Genomic DNA, 16818 nt, shown 5'->3' with positions numbered 1-16818 from the left:
ACTTTTTTCACAGCCACGGAAGTTTGGTAGAATCACTTGTCATTGACAAACACCATGTTTGCTTTCTGTCTGAAGGTGTGAATCTGGGAGAGTTGATTTATATTTTGGGGAAAAATACAGCGACAATAACAGTACTGAAGTACAAGGAAAGGTGCTGTGATGAACAGTGTCCATGTGTTCGCAGCTTTTTTGTCGTTTCTTTCCCGTGTTTTTTCATGGACTTGCTACAGTGCCTGATCAAGCCTGTTTTTGTGTAACAAAAATGTCAACAGCGAAGCACTTATCAATGCTCACATGCTGCCCGTTGACACCAAAGCAGAAGTACGTTCATTGGAGTCATTTTATTCTTGAAGCCTTCCAGGATACTTACAGCTTTCAGCTGTACTGCAATATTCACAAACAACAATAAAGACATTCACGTCCACATAGGTGTCCTTGGCTCCAGTTCCTGCACAAGGTATTAAGTACTCTCGGGAGAGGGTAATGTCAAGCTGTACAGGAGCCATTCCCTCGTAGATGTGTTCCATAAATTGTTTTTTAGGCTTGTTAGCTTAAAAAATAGTTTCAGTGCCCCCTTTTTTTTTTCAAGCTAATTACCACCACCAGAGAATGTGCTTTCTAGCAGTTGGGCTCTGCTGGGTATGCATCGTTGCAAACAAAATATGGGACACTGTATTATGGCCCTAACGACTAAGCATAGTCACTTAAGCAATTAGCCGAAACAGTTTTTTACACAGCACAGAGTCAAAAAGCAAAAGAACATGAAATATCTCCTTGCAATTAGAAACTTTTACTGTTCACCCCCTCCCCGAAACACAGAGCAGACAATTACCAGCTGTGAACACAAGTATTTACGTCAAGTTGAATTCCACAGGGTGCTCCGGATGGGTACATTGATGTCACAGTCAATCAGAATTCGTGAATCCACTGTAAGCCTTCGAGAGAAGCTCTCACCATTACTGGCCATCCAACTGAGTGGGCATGAAAGTATTGTCGTTGGTTATGTTGACTTCCAAGCCAAACACGAGTAAACAAAAAACTAGCGTACCAAAATACATAATCAGAACAGATGCAGGATGACGTTTTGTTGGCTAACCGGGTTGAAGAAGGCACTGGGGCAAAGGTTAGGGAAATAAAATCCATGCGGTAATTGTGAACGAAGTTATGAGACGCGGCCAGACGATCAGCTGGTATACCAAGGAGGGAGGGCTATCCTATCTATCCCTTGCTACCTCTTTACTATAATTGAGCAGATAAAAACCTTTCATTAAACTTGCTAGCTGGCAGTTCCACGTACCCTATGTAGAAAATTTCAAGGTAGACAAAACATTGTTTCGTGTGCATTCAATAATAGCTGCCTAGATATTGCTTAGAATTCGCAGCTCATTTGAAGTCTTGCATATCATGAAAGCACAATAGTATTATTCGAAGGAACAAATTCGAAAAACATAGATGAACAACAAGTCACTTGTTTACCTTGAGCACACCAAACTTGAAAGCACTATTTAACACAAGTGTCAAGCTTGGCACAAACGGCGATCTTATCGGCTTGACTTCTCCCGAACTTGCACATTTGGAGCTTGAGCCTCCTTGCACAAGAAGCCAGCCAGTGGGCGGTTGGTTTCAGCGATAGCTGAGTACCTATGCTGCCCATGTACGGGCGGCTGCTGGGCTCTCCCATTCACCAGGCCACCCACGAAAGTGGAGCTGCGCTCCCTGCATGCAGCGTGCACGGATCGTTTCCGCGGGGTAGTAAGGTTTCTCGCAGTACCCCGCGAGAAAAATTGCAGAACAGGCTACATGCCAGGACGGATTGCGTTCGACGATGCCCTGCGTTACCTGACGATACTTGATTCGTGCACACTGACGCCGCTGACACTGTGTCGCTCGCGCTATCACGTCATCAAAGTCAGCTACCTCGTTAGCCACGGCGCAAAGCGCTGGAAAACTGATCCGCACGTTTTACGCCAGAATCAAAATACAAGACTTGGAATGCAAGTAGCGATCGGAACAAGTAGACAACGAATGCAGGAGCATAAAGCCGATGGCACGTGAACTCCAAGACAATATGAAGCTAGCAACATATTTAACGGCAACAAAAGGAGCACGGAAAAAAGCAGGGCGAAGCAGCTTGCCAAAATAGGATGCGTTAGGCTTACCAAGACTAGCAGCAGCAAGTTCACGAAAAATACTCAATAAATCATTTCAAACAACCCTCCGAACAAGAAAAAAGCGCCGCAAGGCAGCCGCTGTGCAAGGCGATAACACAGAACAGGGAGGATAAGGACGTAACGTTGCGCAGGCTTGCGGTTGGAGCCAAGGCCGGAATCCCACATGGCGCGCACACGCCGTCAAAAACGTCTTCAAATGTGCAAAAAAAAAAATATAGTGACGTCACAGGAAGTCACGTGACTAGTTTAGTTTGACGTCACTTTTGCGGGGCAGGAGCCACTGCGAGGGGGCTAGATCTCGTACCCCACGCGGGGCACGAGACTTACCCTTTGGGAAAACCAGGGTACAGCCATACATGAATAAAATTCTGCTGGGCACAAAAAAAACTTATCGATATTAAAACAAGTATCACTTAATGTTTTTAGCTAAAAAGTTTTATTTAATAAGGTGTTGAAAAGTTTACCTTAGTTCTGTATTTATTGACTAGAGGTCGCGACAGTACACTGAGATCTGCCTAGAGAGTAGTGGCAACTCTGAGTAGTGGCAGAGTCTCGTAGTGGCAAACCAGAGTTACTCAATATAGACAGTTGCGAAACTCCGCTTCAGAATCCGGGCGGCGCTAGCCCCCCCACTCCGTGGAAGCTGAGGGGCAAGTCGACGCGCGCGGCACCTAGGAGATAAAAACGGAACTTCGCTAAACTATTATTATTCAAAATTCTTCTGTAAAATAAAGATTGCTTTTTAAATTAAAACACAATAATTACGTAAAATTTACTTGTGTTTTTGCAGCTTTTCTTTTTATGACTTACGGCAGCAGCCGCAAGCACTTGAGTACTGCTTCAACGTCCTGCCGACAGACGACAGGCTAGTCAATTTGCCCCGTGCTTGCCCCGGCGCAGGGGGGCAACCGAAGACCGGCTTTCGATACATGGGGCCTATGGGGAGTTTCGCAACTGTCTATATCCAGTAACTCTGGTGGCAAACCGCGAGTAAAAACTGCCGCGAGTGAAAACCACAAAGCATTAAAAGCTTGAAAAACAAAACAAATTAAAACATAAAGTGATGCAAAAATAAGTGATGGCTGAAAAACAAGTTTTCTTGCAATAGTTGTTTTTGTAGATACTTCTGTTTGTGAGTAGGGCGAAGAGACAGTCGTAAAATCCAATCCAATCCGAAACAAAACAAAGGTCGGGTCGAAATTTTGTTGGGCCGTTACAGCACAGCTTGCTCGAAGACGTTTTGTCATCTAGCTGCTTTCCGCCCATTTCCCTACGCGGATTTGAGTGCAGCCCATCCACCGACAGCGGAGGTCAGCTCCCGAACGCCTTCCACAGCGGCATGCGTTGGAGAAGAGACAGCCGACAGGTAGCTTCGGCGGGTTGTGCCCGCGATTTGAACGTGCGTGAACGTTGCGGTGTTGTCCATGGGTTCGCATAACACCCGCGGTTATTTACCTTGTACGCCGCCAGGCATGTTGATCGGCAAAAGATTAGAACGTGCAAATTTCCTGGAATATGGCGGCGGATGCTTCTGGATTTGCGAGAGAGCTGGCGATCGTCATCTCTGACGATGAAGGACCGGAAGAAAGACACGGCAACAACGTCGCCTCTCCAGTCCATAACGGTCAAGGGCAGAAGAGTACTGCTGTTGTAAAATCTGAACCCGAGAACGTCAGAGCCTCGTGCGCAGATAGCACGGACTCGGACAGGACCATCAGCCCGCCGTTAATTGTAGTTGACGTGTTACGATCTCAAGCTCAGTTGGTAAGCGGTGAGAAGCTGTCGAATCATGGCATTGAATCATTAAAACGCCCCCACCACGCACCGTCGCCTCAACTTGTAAAGATGTTCGAAAAAGCAGACGAGATGCTGCTCGAGTTTCTCGAAAGCTGCAAAAAACATTTGTCAGACAAAGATTACGTTGCAATCAAGGAGAAAATCAAGTCGCTGGTGCGCCAAACCAACTGGCACTATTTAGCCTCGGAGAATTTCAAGGCCAATGTGTCCCGCCTAGCGAAATGTGTCCGCAAGGATGGCTTCAACGTGTTTGTGTACATCAAGGAGCTAACCGATGAGCTACGTGCATACCGGGAAAAGAGGTCCAAACCGAAACGTAAGCCTGACAGTGAAGCGTCGGTGCCCTCTGGTGACAACCTCGACACGTCGTCTTCTGGCATCACAGAGAGCTCATCGTGTCAGAGCACTGAGAGCAAGAAGCTGAAGGACAGCACAAAATCAGGACCATCAGCCACTGAAGCTCAGTGTCCTAGCCTTCCTGCCGCACAGTCACCATCCTTGTCAGACAGCCCGGCATCCAAAGCAACACCCAAGCTTTCTCCACCATCGTCTTCAGTGAATGCTGTGCTTGGACCGACTGGGGACTCGTTACCGACGTGCAACGATCCAGCTTGTCCACAACCCAGCACAAGTGGCACTGCAGACTCTGAGAAAGTGCGCAACTGCAAGCCCAAGCAGGAGAAGGATTCTTCGTCGGGGGAAATGAACTGTGTAGCGTCGCAAGGGAATGGTGTGGGCAGCGGTAAGGACAGTCCTGTTGCTTTGCCTATGGAAGACCTTAAAAAGGCAAAGAACCTCAGAAAGCTGGAAAAGCACCTCGTGAAACTAGCTCATGGCATAAAGAAATTGCGTGAGAAGGAAGTGAACTGGGACGATTCAGATGATGAGAACTCTCCGTACATTATGGAGAGCAGGTTCAAGGCCAAAGCTTTGAAGGTTTGGCAGAAAATATGTGAGCTCGAAGGCCGGCGCCCCACCACGGGCCGCATGCGGGACAGTAAGTTTTCCTTCAAGGGAACTCGCTACGACGGCCTGAACGTCAAGGTGGAAAAGTTGGTGAACAAGAGCAAGGTGTTCCCCGATTTCACGGACATTTTGAACCTGGTGCAGAAGGAAAATAACGAGGTAGGCCTGGGCCTCGGCAACCAGGAAATGCAGAGCATGGCGCGGAGCATCTTTTCGGATGTCGGCCAGGAGCTGCAGAAACGGCGGCAGCGGGACGAGCTCAGCATTGCGCGCTCTTACCTCGAGGAGGACCCCGACTTTGCGGACGATCCGGCTGAGCACGACGCCGTGCTGCAGTCCAAGCTTGAGGCCAACGCCAAGGAGCACCACAAGCGGATCGACGACGTGATCCAGGCTTACGTGGCAAAGCAAGAAAGCCTGAAGCTGGAGGCCCAAGAAGTCAAGGAGGAAGACTGCAACGAGTCTCCTGTGCCAAGCCCGAAGGGCGCGGGTGACGACGATGACGAAGATGATGATGAGGAGGAGGACAACGAAGATGAAGACATAGTGAAGAGCATCCTTGAGGACAACAACGATAACCCGAGCGAAGACGAATCCGAAAGTGGAGGTGCACCAGAGGAGGGAGACGTCAAAGATGATGGCGGCAGCCTGAAAGTCTTGCACGAGGGAGACGTCAAAGGTGATGGCGGCAGCCTGAAAGCCTTGCAAGAGGGAGACATTAAAGGTGATGGCGGCAGCCTGGAAGCCTTGCAGGAGGGAGACATCAAAGGTGATGGCGGCAGCCTGGAAGCCTTGCAGGAGGGAGACATCAAAGGTGATGGCGGCAGCCTGAAAGCCTTGAATGAGGGAGACGTCAAAGGTGTTGGCGGCAGCCTGAAAGCCTTGCAGCAGGGAGACATCAAAGGTGATGGTGGCAGCCTGAAAGCCTTGCTGCTAAGTGGCACAGTCACAACAGCTGCAACTAGCTCGAAGGATGGTACGGCACCCTCTGGAGGCAACGGCATGCCCTTCACATCTCTAAAAAGACCTCGGAGCAGTTCTGAAAAAAACACCCTGCCGCAAGAGGCAGAAGTGATCACCATACCTTCCGACGATGAGGACAAGGAACCGACGTCACCGGTAGCAAAGATCCTAAAAACATAACACTGTGAAGTGTGCTAAGGGACTATGAATTGGACAGGGCGCTTGCCTTCATTTCATATTTCTTTTTGTCATGCAAGATAATTGCAGTATTTTGTGTTAATTTTTATTTCTACGTCTTTTTTTTTTTTACATATATAGAAAACCTCACTGCTGTTGCTGTTAGGTATACATCATATGAATTTTGGTGCATTTGGATGTTTGGTAATTCTGGCAGAGAGCTTGGTGGCTAGTGGATCAGCGAGGCCACTGGCGTCATTTCTTTTTGTATTTCGTGAGTTTTATTTCAGCTTCTAACTGCCGAATTTTTGTGTTAGGCCCCAGTGGTGAGTGTGACCTGCTGTGTGTTGCAACCAAAAATTTCAACGAGCCGTTTTGATTGGTATGTGCTTGGTAGCTTGTGAGTAGTTCCAGGATTTCACTCAGGCAGAAGTTCCATACTATGCCATTGCCATGTTGGTGTCACACGCAGTATGTTTGAAAGCCTACATTCTGGGTAAAAGAAAACTACGAAACAAAGCCAAGATTGCATTTAGTATAAAAATTACCTGTTCGGAATTTAATCACTGTGCTCGAATGTGTCTGTGGTGGAGGAACACCTAATGGGACATAATTTACAAGCTTTTAATGAAATAGTGCCATGACACTATTTGGGATGGCTCATGACTTACTGAAAGTTTGTAACATTGCCGTTCGCTATACAAGTTGGCTAGTAGTGGGAATTTTGCTAATCTATTTAAGTAGCGGTGTCACTGTCGTGGGCAGTCAAACAAAAGCTTGGCATGCTATCGATGTGATTCCCAACTTATGATGTCTAGCGTAATAAAAACTAAGCGGTTAACTTATGATGTATAAAGGGTTGAAGGCATCTATTTAAGTAACGTTCTTCTATTTCCTTGTGTCATGTAATATTCTATTTCCTTATAGTGCTTGGTATCCCTTGAAATATGTACGTCTCTAGAAAGAAACAGGCTCCATGTACAGGAGCTGAAAAAATGGAGACTGCTAAGTAATTGCAGCAAGTTAATGGTTGCGTGTCGTGTATTGCACACGATGCACAATAATGCGTGCTGCGGGTTACGGATGTACAATTGATGTGTGGGTGCTGGTTGCTTACACGTTAACGTTTCTATCTTGTCTCAGTACGTCTATTGCCTGCCGTAAAAAGTTGCTCATCTATTTCTGTCAGGTGTTTTAGTGCTCGTACCACTTGTTGAGCTGTTTGCTGTGGGTGGCCTTGCATGCAATGCAGTTAAGGATCCTAAATTCATGTGTTACGGTTGTGTGTGATTGCACTGTACTGCAGGGGCTTCATAAAAAAGCGGGCTTACGCTGGCCACAGCATTGAAGTGTTTTTGTGGGAAGAATAACATGCTTGAAGCCACAGTATTGCAGATTATCTTCTGCAGAAAGTAGTGAAAATTCTGGTGTCGTAAAGTGGTCGCTAATTTTATGCTCAGTTTTGCATCCTCTGAACTTGATTCCCAAGTAAATGGGCCATGAGGACAAAATATTAGTTTGGATCAGCAAAAAGGCAGCTTTGTTCTGAAAATAATGATACCAATTTTATCGTGAAATTCAAACAAATAATCGAGATATTAAAGAAAACATATGAAGCAGTGGCAACTTCCCTGCCACTTTATGGTGTGATTGCATCATGACATCACAGAATCTTGTTTGTGTGATTGGTGGCCATTGACCTAAGCCACCACCAAAAAATTCCATTTCTATATGATTCTATCGCTTGAATGGGGCCAAGTGAGTTACCAAAGGCTAGTTGTTTCAAACTAAACAAAGTTGTATTCCGTCTTCACGGCCAAATCAGTGCTAAAAAATTCACCTGAAAGTAGCGTTTTGCATTTTTTTGAGTGCTCTGTAGTTTTGCTCAACATGACGCCACTGACATCAAAAGTGCCGCATATAAACAGGGCCCTTGGTTTGCAGGCAAACTCTTAATATGTCACGCGTTTTTCAAAAAATCACGTTAAAGGAGCCATGAAGACAAAATACAAGTTGGGTTTATTAGAAAGACTTCTTAGTCCTGATAACAATGATACCAATATCATCGCAATCTTCGAACAAATAACGGAGATGTTAAAGAAAACGTGTGAAGCAGTCGCGACCCCCTAGCCAATTTCCCGCAACTTTTCTATGACGTCACGGAACCTTGTTTGTGCGATTGGCGGCCGCCTAACTGACCTGTCGCGACGACACATGACTGGACGTCTGTAATGGGGCCTCTTGTTCGATTTGACCGCATCACTTGAATGCTAACGTGCAGTTAACGCACTGAAAATTATGTTTTATTGTTGGCCCGTATGACGTCATTCTTGCTCATAACACGTCATTGTGGCGCAAAATTTGAAAGTTTTTAAATACTTCTTGCTTTTTTTTTTGTTGTTAAAAAAAAAAACATCTTTGGGGACTGTAATGGAGCTGAGCGAGATACTGAATCCTAGTTCTTTCAAATTAAACAAAGTTGTATTTTCTCTTCATGGCTCCTTTAAAAGCCAACTGCACTCAACATTTCAACCCCACGAAAATTTTATTTCCGGATAGTCTGCCGAAAAAGACTGCGAGGTGCAAAATATGAGAGCTGAACTGCACGTATCCATGGCGCAAACGGCATCGAAAATTGGCGATTTTTTAAGCGATACTGAGGAGAGCACGACCATTACAGCCAGGCTGAAGTGATGTTCCAGCCGGCCGTGTAAGGCAAACCTGCGCGCAGCGCTTTGCCCTCACCGCAGTCCTAGCATAAGCACGTTCAGTGGAGCTCGACCAGCTTTTCTGGCAGGCCGAAGAAAAATGCAGTGCCGGCCACAGCATCACTTCCGCTTTAAGGCTGTTAGTGCAATCTGCCGGCAGGTGCACCGTCGGCCCAGACTGAGCTATTGTAAACGCTTATAACTAATTAACAACGCATTTCACGGGGCTACCATTCATGTCCCAGTAGGTTTGGTGGTACATACTGCACGTTCAAAGTAACTTTGGCCGAGGTGAAATCTGAGTGCAGTTGGCCTTTAAATGCAATTTCACAAAATTTACCACCAACAAAATTTTTATGGTCACAAGACGGGCCGTAGCCTGAGCTGGAATTTTTTTTTCTGCTAGTAGCAATGCTCTGAATTTATGAAGGGGAGGTGTAGTGTGAAAAGTGGGTAATGATATTTCTTCTGCTTTGGTGAAGGGCTACGAAAAATTGCTTGGTAGTAAACTTGAAAGCAATTTGCGAGTGCATTGTCTACGAGCATATATGGAGGTATCAACATGCCAGCCTTGAGAAGATGCCCCACTAACATCATTTATTATTGTAAATTGTAACATGGCAAAGGTCATGACTTTTTCGAACCCCCGCAGACGTTGTGTGTCCTCAAAAAAACCTTGTTTGTCCGCTGCTACCAGCTCTTCGGCATATTTTGCCTGTGTCTGAGCGTTTTTTCCCCTAACTGGTATATTGATGGTGAATGCTATGTTTGTGTCCATAAAAATAAAACCTGACCTGAATGTCTGGAAGAGGTTAATACAAACTTGTTTTCTTCCTGGTTAGCCACTTTCAAAGGTAACTCAATTTTTACCCCGAAATTTAATCATTTGCAAAACCCATAAATGAAGGGCTTTATGCATAAAACTCCAGTAACAGCATAACTTATTAAATGTTCGAGGAAGCTGCTTCTCCGGAAGGCCTGTTTTAAGGGCTGGTATTTGGTGCCGACAGTGCTGTGGCATTTGATGGCTTCCATCCTCTTGGGATTAACTGCTTGGCAGCACATAACGCCTCCGCTGATGTACGATGTTTCTTGCCTACAAGCATAGAGTAAAAATGCAAGCATTAATTTAGTGTGGCCGAAGGGGAAAAAATGAAAAAATAACGTACTTGCAATAGAGTCGGCAACAAAGAGCAGAAGCCACCACTTGGTGTAGAGAACAAAGTGTGCCAAAAAACTGAGTGAATTGTGCTGTTTCGTAGTGGCGACAAAATGTCTCTTGATGATTTGATTGTAGGGTTTAACATGCCGACGCAACGCAGGCGATGAGGCGCGCCATAGTGGAGGGCTCCGGATTAATTTTGGCCACCTGGGGATCTTTATCGTGTGCCGAAGTCTCGTGCACTCGGGCATTTTTGCTTTTCGCTTCCATCAGAAAAGCGGCCGCCGCGGCCGGGAATCGAACCCGCAACCTCGTGCTCAGCAGCGCCACGCCTTAGCCACTGAGCGACCATGGTGAATGACAAAATGTGTCTTCAGCAGCGAGTCGTAGGAATTCCCGGAGGGACTGAGTAAGTTGAGGAAGCATGGACTCTCTTAATCGATCGAAAAACAGGTGTTATGAACCTAAATGAAGGTTTAGCTGCTAGAAGCAGTGTGTATACAAGTTTATTAAAAAATGTAAGCACCATCACAGCATAAGTTAGCCACATCTCGTGGTAGATGAAAAATTCAGTGCCCTTTGCGACACACATTAGGATGTAGCCATCAGAAAAATTTGTGACTGCCTGTGTATGCTTTTGATAACAAAAATGTCACTTAAAAACCATAAAAAATTCGATGTCATACGTAGTTAATAAATCCGGTTGTGTCCTAATCGTAAACACGCCATCGTAAACGTGACCACCGTTTCCTAACTACTGCGCTAAAATAGAAAAGGTATACACATTGTTGCGGTCTGTAGCCCTTATATATTCAAGTAACAGATTCAGTTTTGCTTTAATAAACGTAACTAGACGGAAAAGGTAACGCCAAGAACACCCACTTGATGCGCTGTAGAATGCCGAGGCCTTCATCTTGCTCTTTTGTTTTGATAAAGCATTGGTGGATGGTAAAGGCGCGGCATTCACGAAATGGCAGTACCGTTCCGTAGAGCGGGAAATGCTAATGCTGGCTGAGCGGTTCAAGTGGGGAGGACGATGATTGTAACTCACAAAAATGTTCTTAAAATTCGCGTGTACAATTGTACACACTGTGTCGCAAAGGGATAACAAAGATCTTGCATATTTCCAGTTCATAGTGTCACTTTATTCTTGTGCATGACAGCATGGTTTTCATTGGTATTTAAGCAGAGCTAAAATACTAGTGCAAGATAGCTGACAGGCGACTGTCAGATTCTTCTACATGACCTTTCCTGTTTCATTCTTTTTCTTCTGCTGCTGCAAAATGTCTTGCCGATATTCTTATCCCCCGCTGACAAATATTTTAATTCTTGCGTTGAAGGCACAAAAAAATTCTGGTGTTACAAAGACTTGTTAGCTCGAACCGAATTTAAGCCATGTATTAGGGCAATTTTTGAGTCTGCATAAAAAAAGAGCTAACTATTTCCCGCGTAACTGTTTAGTGTGGTCGGGTAGATGCTAGGGGGTCGATTTTCTAAATCTCCTTTTGGGAGATTTTCCCTGAACCAATTTATCTTTGAATTTATCAGCAGGCAATAAATGCTCATGTTATTGCCGATGATATGGAAAAAAGGCAGGTGTAAAAAAAACACTGAGTGCTTGTTTCCCATGCAGCTAATGCTGGACAGGTTCTAAAAATGTCTACGCAGCTTGGAGCATTGTCATTACAACGATGACATTTGACAAATCTATTTGTCATTTAGTTCACATTAACCAAGCTTGCATAAACCTTACCGTGCTTCCAGCATTGCACTGGGAGGAAAGATTGATGGATGCAGACCTCCATGCGGCACCAGCATCCCAACGTTAAAGGAGGCATGCATAAGGGGCACAGCAGCCATTGTGTTGTAGAAGCTGAGATGTACAATACATATGAACATATTTTTGCAATTGCGAATTTCAGTGTAGATATCCTGATTACACGTGCACGTGGTATTTATATTGTTTATTGGTGCAAAAGTGATCTCTTTTTGTTATCACTGGGATCGATCACTTTTGAAGATGATGTTTGCAGCTAGATTGTTGTGCTGCAGTCTGGACAAGATCAAGTTCATCTCGTATGTGCAGTGCTGTCAATTTTGCTTTTCATGGTGTGGACAAATTAAAGCAGTGTGATTTCATAACTAATACAACAGTAGCAACTCGAATTATGAACTGCGATTGAAAATGTTAAGCCATCAAGTTTGTTGTGAACATGTGAAGCTGTTAATTGTGCAGCTGCTTTACTAATTGCAATTGAGGGCCATTGGCATTGCATAAGAATTCGGTTTCAATTTTTCCAAGCGACTTGCTCATGATTACGCAAACTCACATGCAATGAATGCAAAGTCTGGTAACTGCAGGTAAGCCAATGTGACCTAATTAAGCTACAGCGAAAGCATTAGTTATCACTGCTGGTGGAAAATAATGTGCTTTTGCGGCATATTTTGTTTATTTTAGTTGACATTTTTGGGAGCTCCTAACGAGAAATGAAACACTAGTGTTAGTCTGTAATAATAGATTAGTTAGTGTTAGTGTTAGAACTAACACTAATAGAACTAGTGTTAGTTAGTTAGAACTAGAAATTAGAACTAGTGTTAGTTAGTCTGTAATAATAGATTAACATGATTTGATTGATTGTGGGGTTTAACGCGCCAACGCAACGCAGGCGATAAGGCACGCCGTAGTGGAGGGCTCCGGAATAATTTCGACCACCTGGGGATCTTTAATGTGCACCAAAGCCTCGTACACACGGGCCTTTTTGCTTTTCGCCTCCATCAGAAAAGCGGCCGCCGCAGCTGGGAATCGAACCCGTGTAGTCGTGCTCAGCAGCACACCGCCTTAGCCATTGAGCCACCGCAGCGGGTTATAATAGATAAACGTAGCTACTTGACTGGTATACTATGCTTAGTGGTGATAGCTTGTTTATAAAAATAAAGACAGAAGTAAAAACGGCTATTGCCACACTAAACTGTCTTTGGCAAAGAAATTGGTCACGTGTGAACAATGCATCGACAACTCTTGGTAGATGGCTTTTACAGTAGATGCAGAACTTCTGTGCTCCCAGCTTGCACTGTGTATCTTTTCTGTATCACAAAAAAAATTGATGAGTACGTAGAAAGTTTCTACGTTTTTCTTTAATTGCCAATCTTAAAGAACACCTGTGGAAGGAATGTCAACAGAGCTACAGAAGGTCGAATACCTAAAACATAATTCTCTTTGGTGTCCCATCAACTTCCAGATCCCGCATTTTCACATTTGGTATGTTTCAGTGTAACAGTATGCTGTAAGTCTAGTGTAACTCATTAATTTGGAGATATTGAACTCTCATCGTACATCATTGGGCCAAAGTTTATGCAAACTTCTACTCTACATACAGGCTGCAGTTACATTTCGATAAGCTTTATGAATGCTGAGGAGTACCATACCAAATTTTTATTTTCAGCTTTCTTAGCTGAACCTTCCACGGTGTGTGACGTGGCACTCTACCATTTGATTTCAGCTTTGGGGATGAACAATTGAAGCTGGGTGCAGTATCACATATCCAACTATCAGCTCAAAACAAGAGTGCCTTGAGGAAGCATGATTCAGCTTTGTCAATATGCTTGAGAATGCCAGTGGGGTTTCCATGGGTACACGAGCCTCTCCCCTCGAGACCGCTCACTTGTGGTTGAAATAAAGCCACAGCTAGCCAGCTTATTTCTTATGCTGGGGCCACTCTGAAATAGCTTCCCTGGATCTGCCTCTGCTTGCAAATCGCAGCTTCTCCACTGCCCTTCCAGGCCCATTAGCAGAGTTCTGTCAAATCACACCTCGACGGGGGAATGTCTATTACAATGTCTTGCCTCATCGTTGCTTGATGCCCATTCTAAGTTTTGATGCCACCTGTTTCCTTGGAGTCTCAATTTTTTCAGGATGTCCACCTTACGGTCTCATCACACACTCGAGATTTCCACCCAGCTAGGAAGGAGGCGATGGCCAAAGTGGAATGCTTCCATAGAGGTAAGCTTGTAATCACCAACCAGTCGGTCCAGGCATCTGGCCTGCTCCTTAAGTGAGGTGCAGGACTTAGGGGGGCACATATATCTAAAGACAGGAAGGCATAGTGGAAACATGTATGTTCTGTCATTTGGTTTTAGGATGAAGCAGGCTTCCAATGTCCTGAAGAAGGATACGGCATTTAAAGTTCTTTAATGCTTGTTCGTGCCAAGGAGATGAGCCAGTCTGTCTGCCAACTTGTGCTGAGCTTTATGATGCCATTTTGTCTGTACAACTTGTGTGGAGCACAAAATGTGTTCAAATATGCCAGGCATAAAAGTCTAGGTCCGTATGTTCAGTACCCTTGACTCTCTTTATAATGGCTAAGTTCTCATGCAGTGAGTTTAAATTATCAGGACTTGTTGTGCTAGTGAAAACAACCATAATATCCTGACGCTTTGTTTGAATTAACTTTGCGGAGCCTGGGCATGAGAAAAGACAAGCCAATCTAAAACAGCACTGAAATCAATAAAAGTCGACTTACTTTTGAAAGGCCAAATGAAACTGACAATTAAAATTACATTAGATGACAGCATACAGCCGTGTTAAGAGAAATAATTCAAAGCAACCATGTGAAGTTCTGTACCTCCAGTAGCACATTAACCTTTTTGGCAAACTATGCGTTAAGTGTTCACTAAACTGAAGCATTTAGAAAATGTTCGCTCAGTGTTTTACTAGTGTATTTTTTTCTAATTCCTGATTAAACACTCAAACATTTTGCATGTATGCTAAAAGTTTTACAATACATCCAGCTTCATCTGAAGAGAACCAGCATTAGTGCTTGAAATTCAAAATGCCATGCCATCACATGACTGCAACTGTGACAAAATGTTGCGCAATGTTTGACATAAAACTAGCTCCATGTCCTGCTTCACAGGAATGGGGGGCATGGCCAGCGAGGCTGGAAAGATTGCCAATGTAGGACAGGGTAAGTAAATAAGTGAAGCTTTATTGAACACCCATGTTGAAGCACATGAGGAGGCAACCTGTTAAGGTGCCAATACAGGCCGATGGTTAGTCTTCGGTAGAGGGGTCCATGGACATCCCAGGAACGACTCGATCCAGGTCCTGGACACTCCCGGTGGTCCCCTGGGCGCTGCTCCTGGTGGGCTCCTCCTGGCGTAGACTTGACGGCCGTTGTAGCTCCAGTGCTGCGATGATAGTGTTGACCGCCTGGAGCTGTGTGTCTAGGTTAGCACTGCACTTGGCATCTTCTATTTCCCGAGGAAGCGTTGTTCCCGTTGCTGCCTTGTTGCATTACCGTAAGATGTGAGCCAGTGTAGCTCTCTGGTCTTGACATAGGCGGCAGATGTCCGTTTCGTACACCTCAGGGCATACGTATCGGGCAAGGGCTGGTGTAAGGACCGAGTGTGTTTGTAGTTGTCGGTAGAGGACTGCTTCTGCTCGAGTTAGACCTGGGTGTGGAGGAGGCATAGTCCGCCTGCTGAGTCGGTACCAGGTGACAATCTCGCTGTAGGTAGTCATGGGTTCCTTGCCCGCGTTGTGCGACTCCGAAGTATCAGTGTCGACTTCTGCTGCAGTGCGGTGAGTAAGATCTCGCGCTGCAGCATGGGCAGTCTCATTATGGTTGTTGTTCCCCTTCCCAGAGATGTGAGGTCCCATGTGGGCGGGGTACCACTTGAGGTAGATGGCGAGGTTGCATTCCCGTATTCGAGAGAGAATATGGGCGACAGCCGCGCACACATTTACCCTGGCATAGCTCATTATCGCTGACTTGGAGTCGCTGAGGATTGTCGTGGTCGTGGGAATCGTGATGTTGCACTTGGAGCCTGGATGGATGCTGCGATTTTGATGTTGCCTGTCGTTGCCGCAATCACCGTGGCTGCGTAGGTGTTTCTCTGTTGATACTGGGCTGCATTTACATATACAGCCCCGTTGTCGTTGGCGTGAAGGTCGATCAGAGCTTTTGCCCTGGCCAACCTCCTTTCCCGGTTGTGCTCTGGGTGCATATTTCAGCGGGAGCAGGGCCACCACCAAGTGTTGGTGTATCTCCTCCGGTATCTTGTTCTTAGTTGTCTCTCTTTCTCTCGTGGGTAGGAGGTTCAGTCGATGGAGAATGTATTGACCCGTTCATGTTGCTGATAGCCTCTCTAGCTGTGCAGTTCGTTGTGCCTCCGCAATTTCCTCCAGAGTGTTGTGGACACCTAGAGCGAGAAGCCGTTCAGTGCTGGTGCTCTGGAGGAGGCCTAATGCGAGCTTGTATATTTTACGGATTGCTGCATTGAGTCAGTCCTGTTCTTGCCGTCTCCAATTGTGGAACGCGGCTACATAGGCTATGTGACTGATGGCCAAGGATTGTATAAGTCGTAGCAAACTTTTTTCCTTCATACCTGCTTTCCTGTTTGAAACGCGTCGGATGAGGTGGGATGCAGATATTGCCTTTGATGTGATCTTGGCGACCGTGGCGCCGTTACCGCAGCCGCGCTCCAGTAGAAGCCCCAAAACTCTGATTTTGGAGACCTCTGGGATTGTTTGCCCCTCCTTTGTGTGCACCTGGATGTTATGGGCATAGTCTTTCTTTCTCCGACCCTTTGGCAGTATGATCAGGAGTTCCGATTTAGCTGGGGAGCAGACAAGGCCCGACCCCTCGAGTTGTTCCTCTATTGTATCGACCGCTTGCTGTAGCGTGTCTTCAATGTGACTGTCACTGCCATCAGTCGCACTGCATCTGTGTAGCGAGATGGGACCGTCGAATCAGTCACACTGCATATGTGTAGCAAGATCATGCTAGATGAAGTTAACCATGAAAGAGGCATCTACAACGAGTCAGGGAAAGCATTTTCCGATTGCATGTCCTTGATCTTGGAATCACCCATT

General features: G+C 45.5%; 1 protein-coding gene across 1 annotated transcript; it reads left to right on the top strand.

Annotated features, from left to right (window-relative positions):
* The first annotated feature begins 3334 nt into the window (after positions 1 to 3334).
* Positions 3335 to 9590, top strand: LOC144145114 (uncharacterized). Its single transcript, XM_077676615.1, has one exon. The coding sequence runs from the start codon at positions 3687 to 3689 to the stop codon at positions 6075 to 6077; it is 2391 nt and encodes a 796-aa protein (XP_077532741.1). The 5' UTR covers positions 3335 to 3686; the 3' UTR covers positions 6078 to 9590.
* Positions 9591 to 16818: the final 7228 nt, after the last annotated feature.

The sequence above is a fragment of the Haemaphysalis longicornis genome, unplaced genomic scaffold (genome assembly GCF_048455015.1).
Source record: "Haemaphysalis longicornis isolate Haplotype H1 unplaced genomic scaffold, Haemaphysalis longicornis Haplotype H1 scaffold_7, whole genome shotgun sequence".
Lineage (NCBI taxonomy): Eukaryota > Metazoa > Arthropoda > Arachnida > Ixodida > Ixodidae > Haemaphysalis > Haemaphysalis longicornis.
The sequence above is the reverse complement of the archived record's forward strand: the minus strand, read 5'-3'. Positions and strand labels throughout refer to the sequence as shown.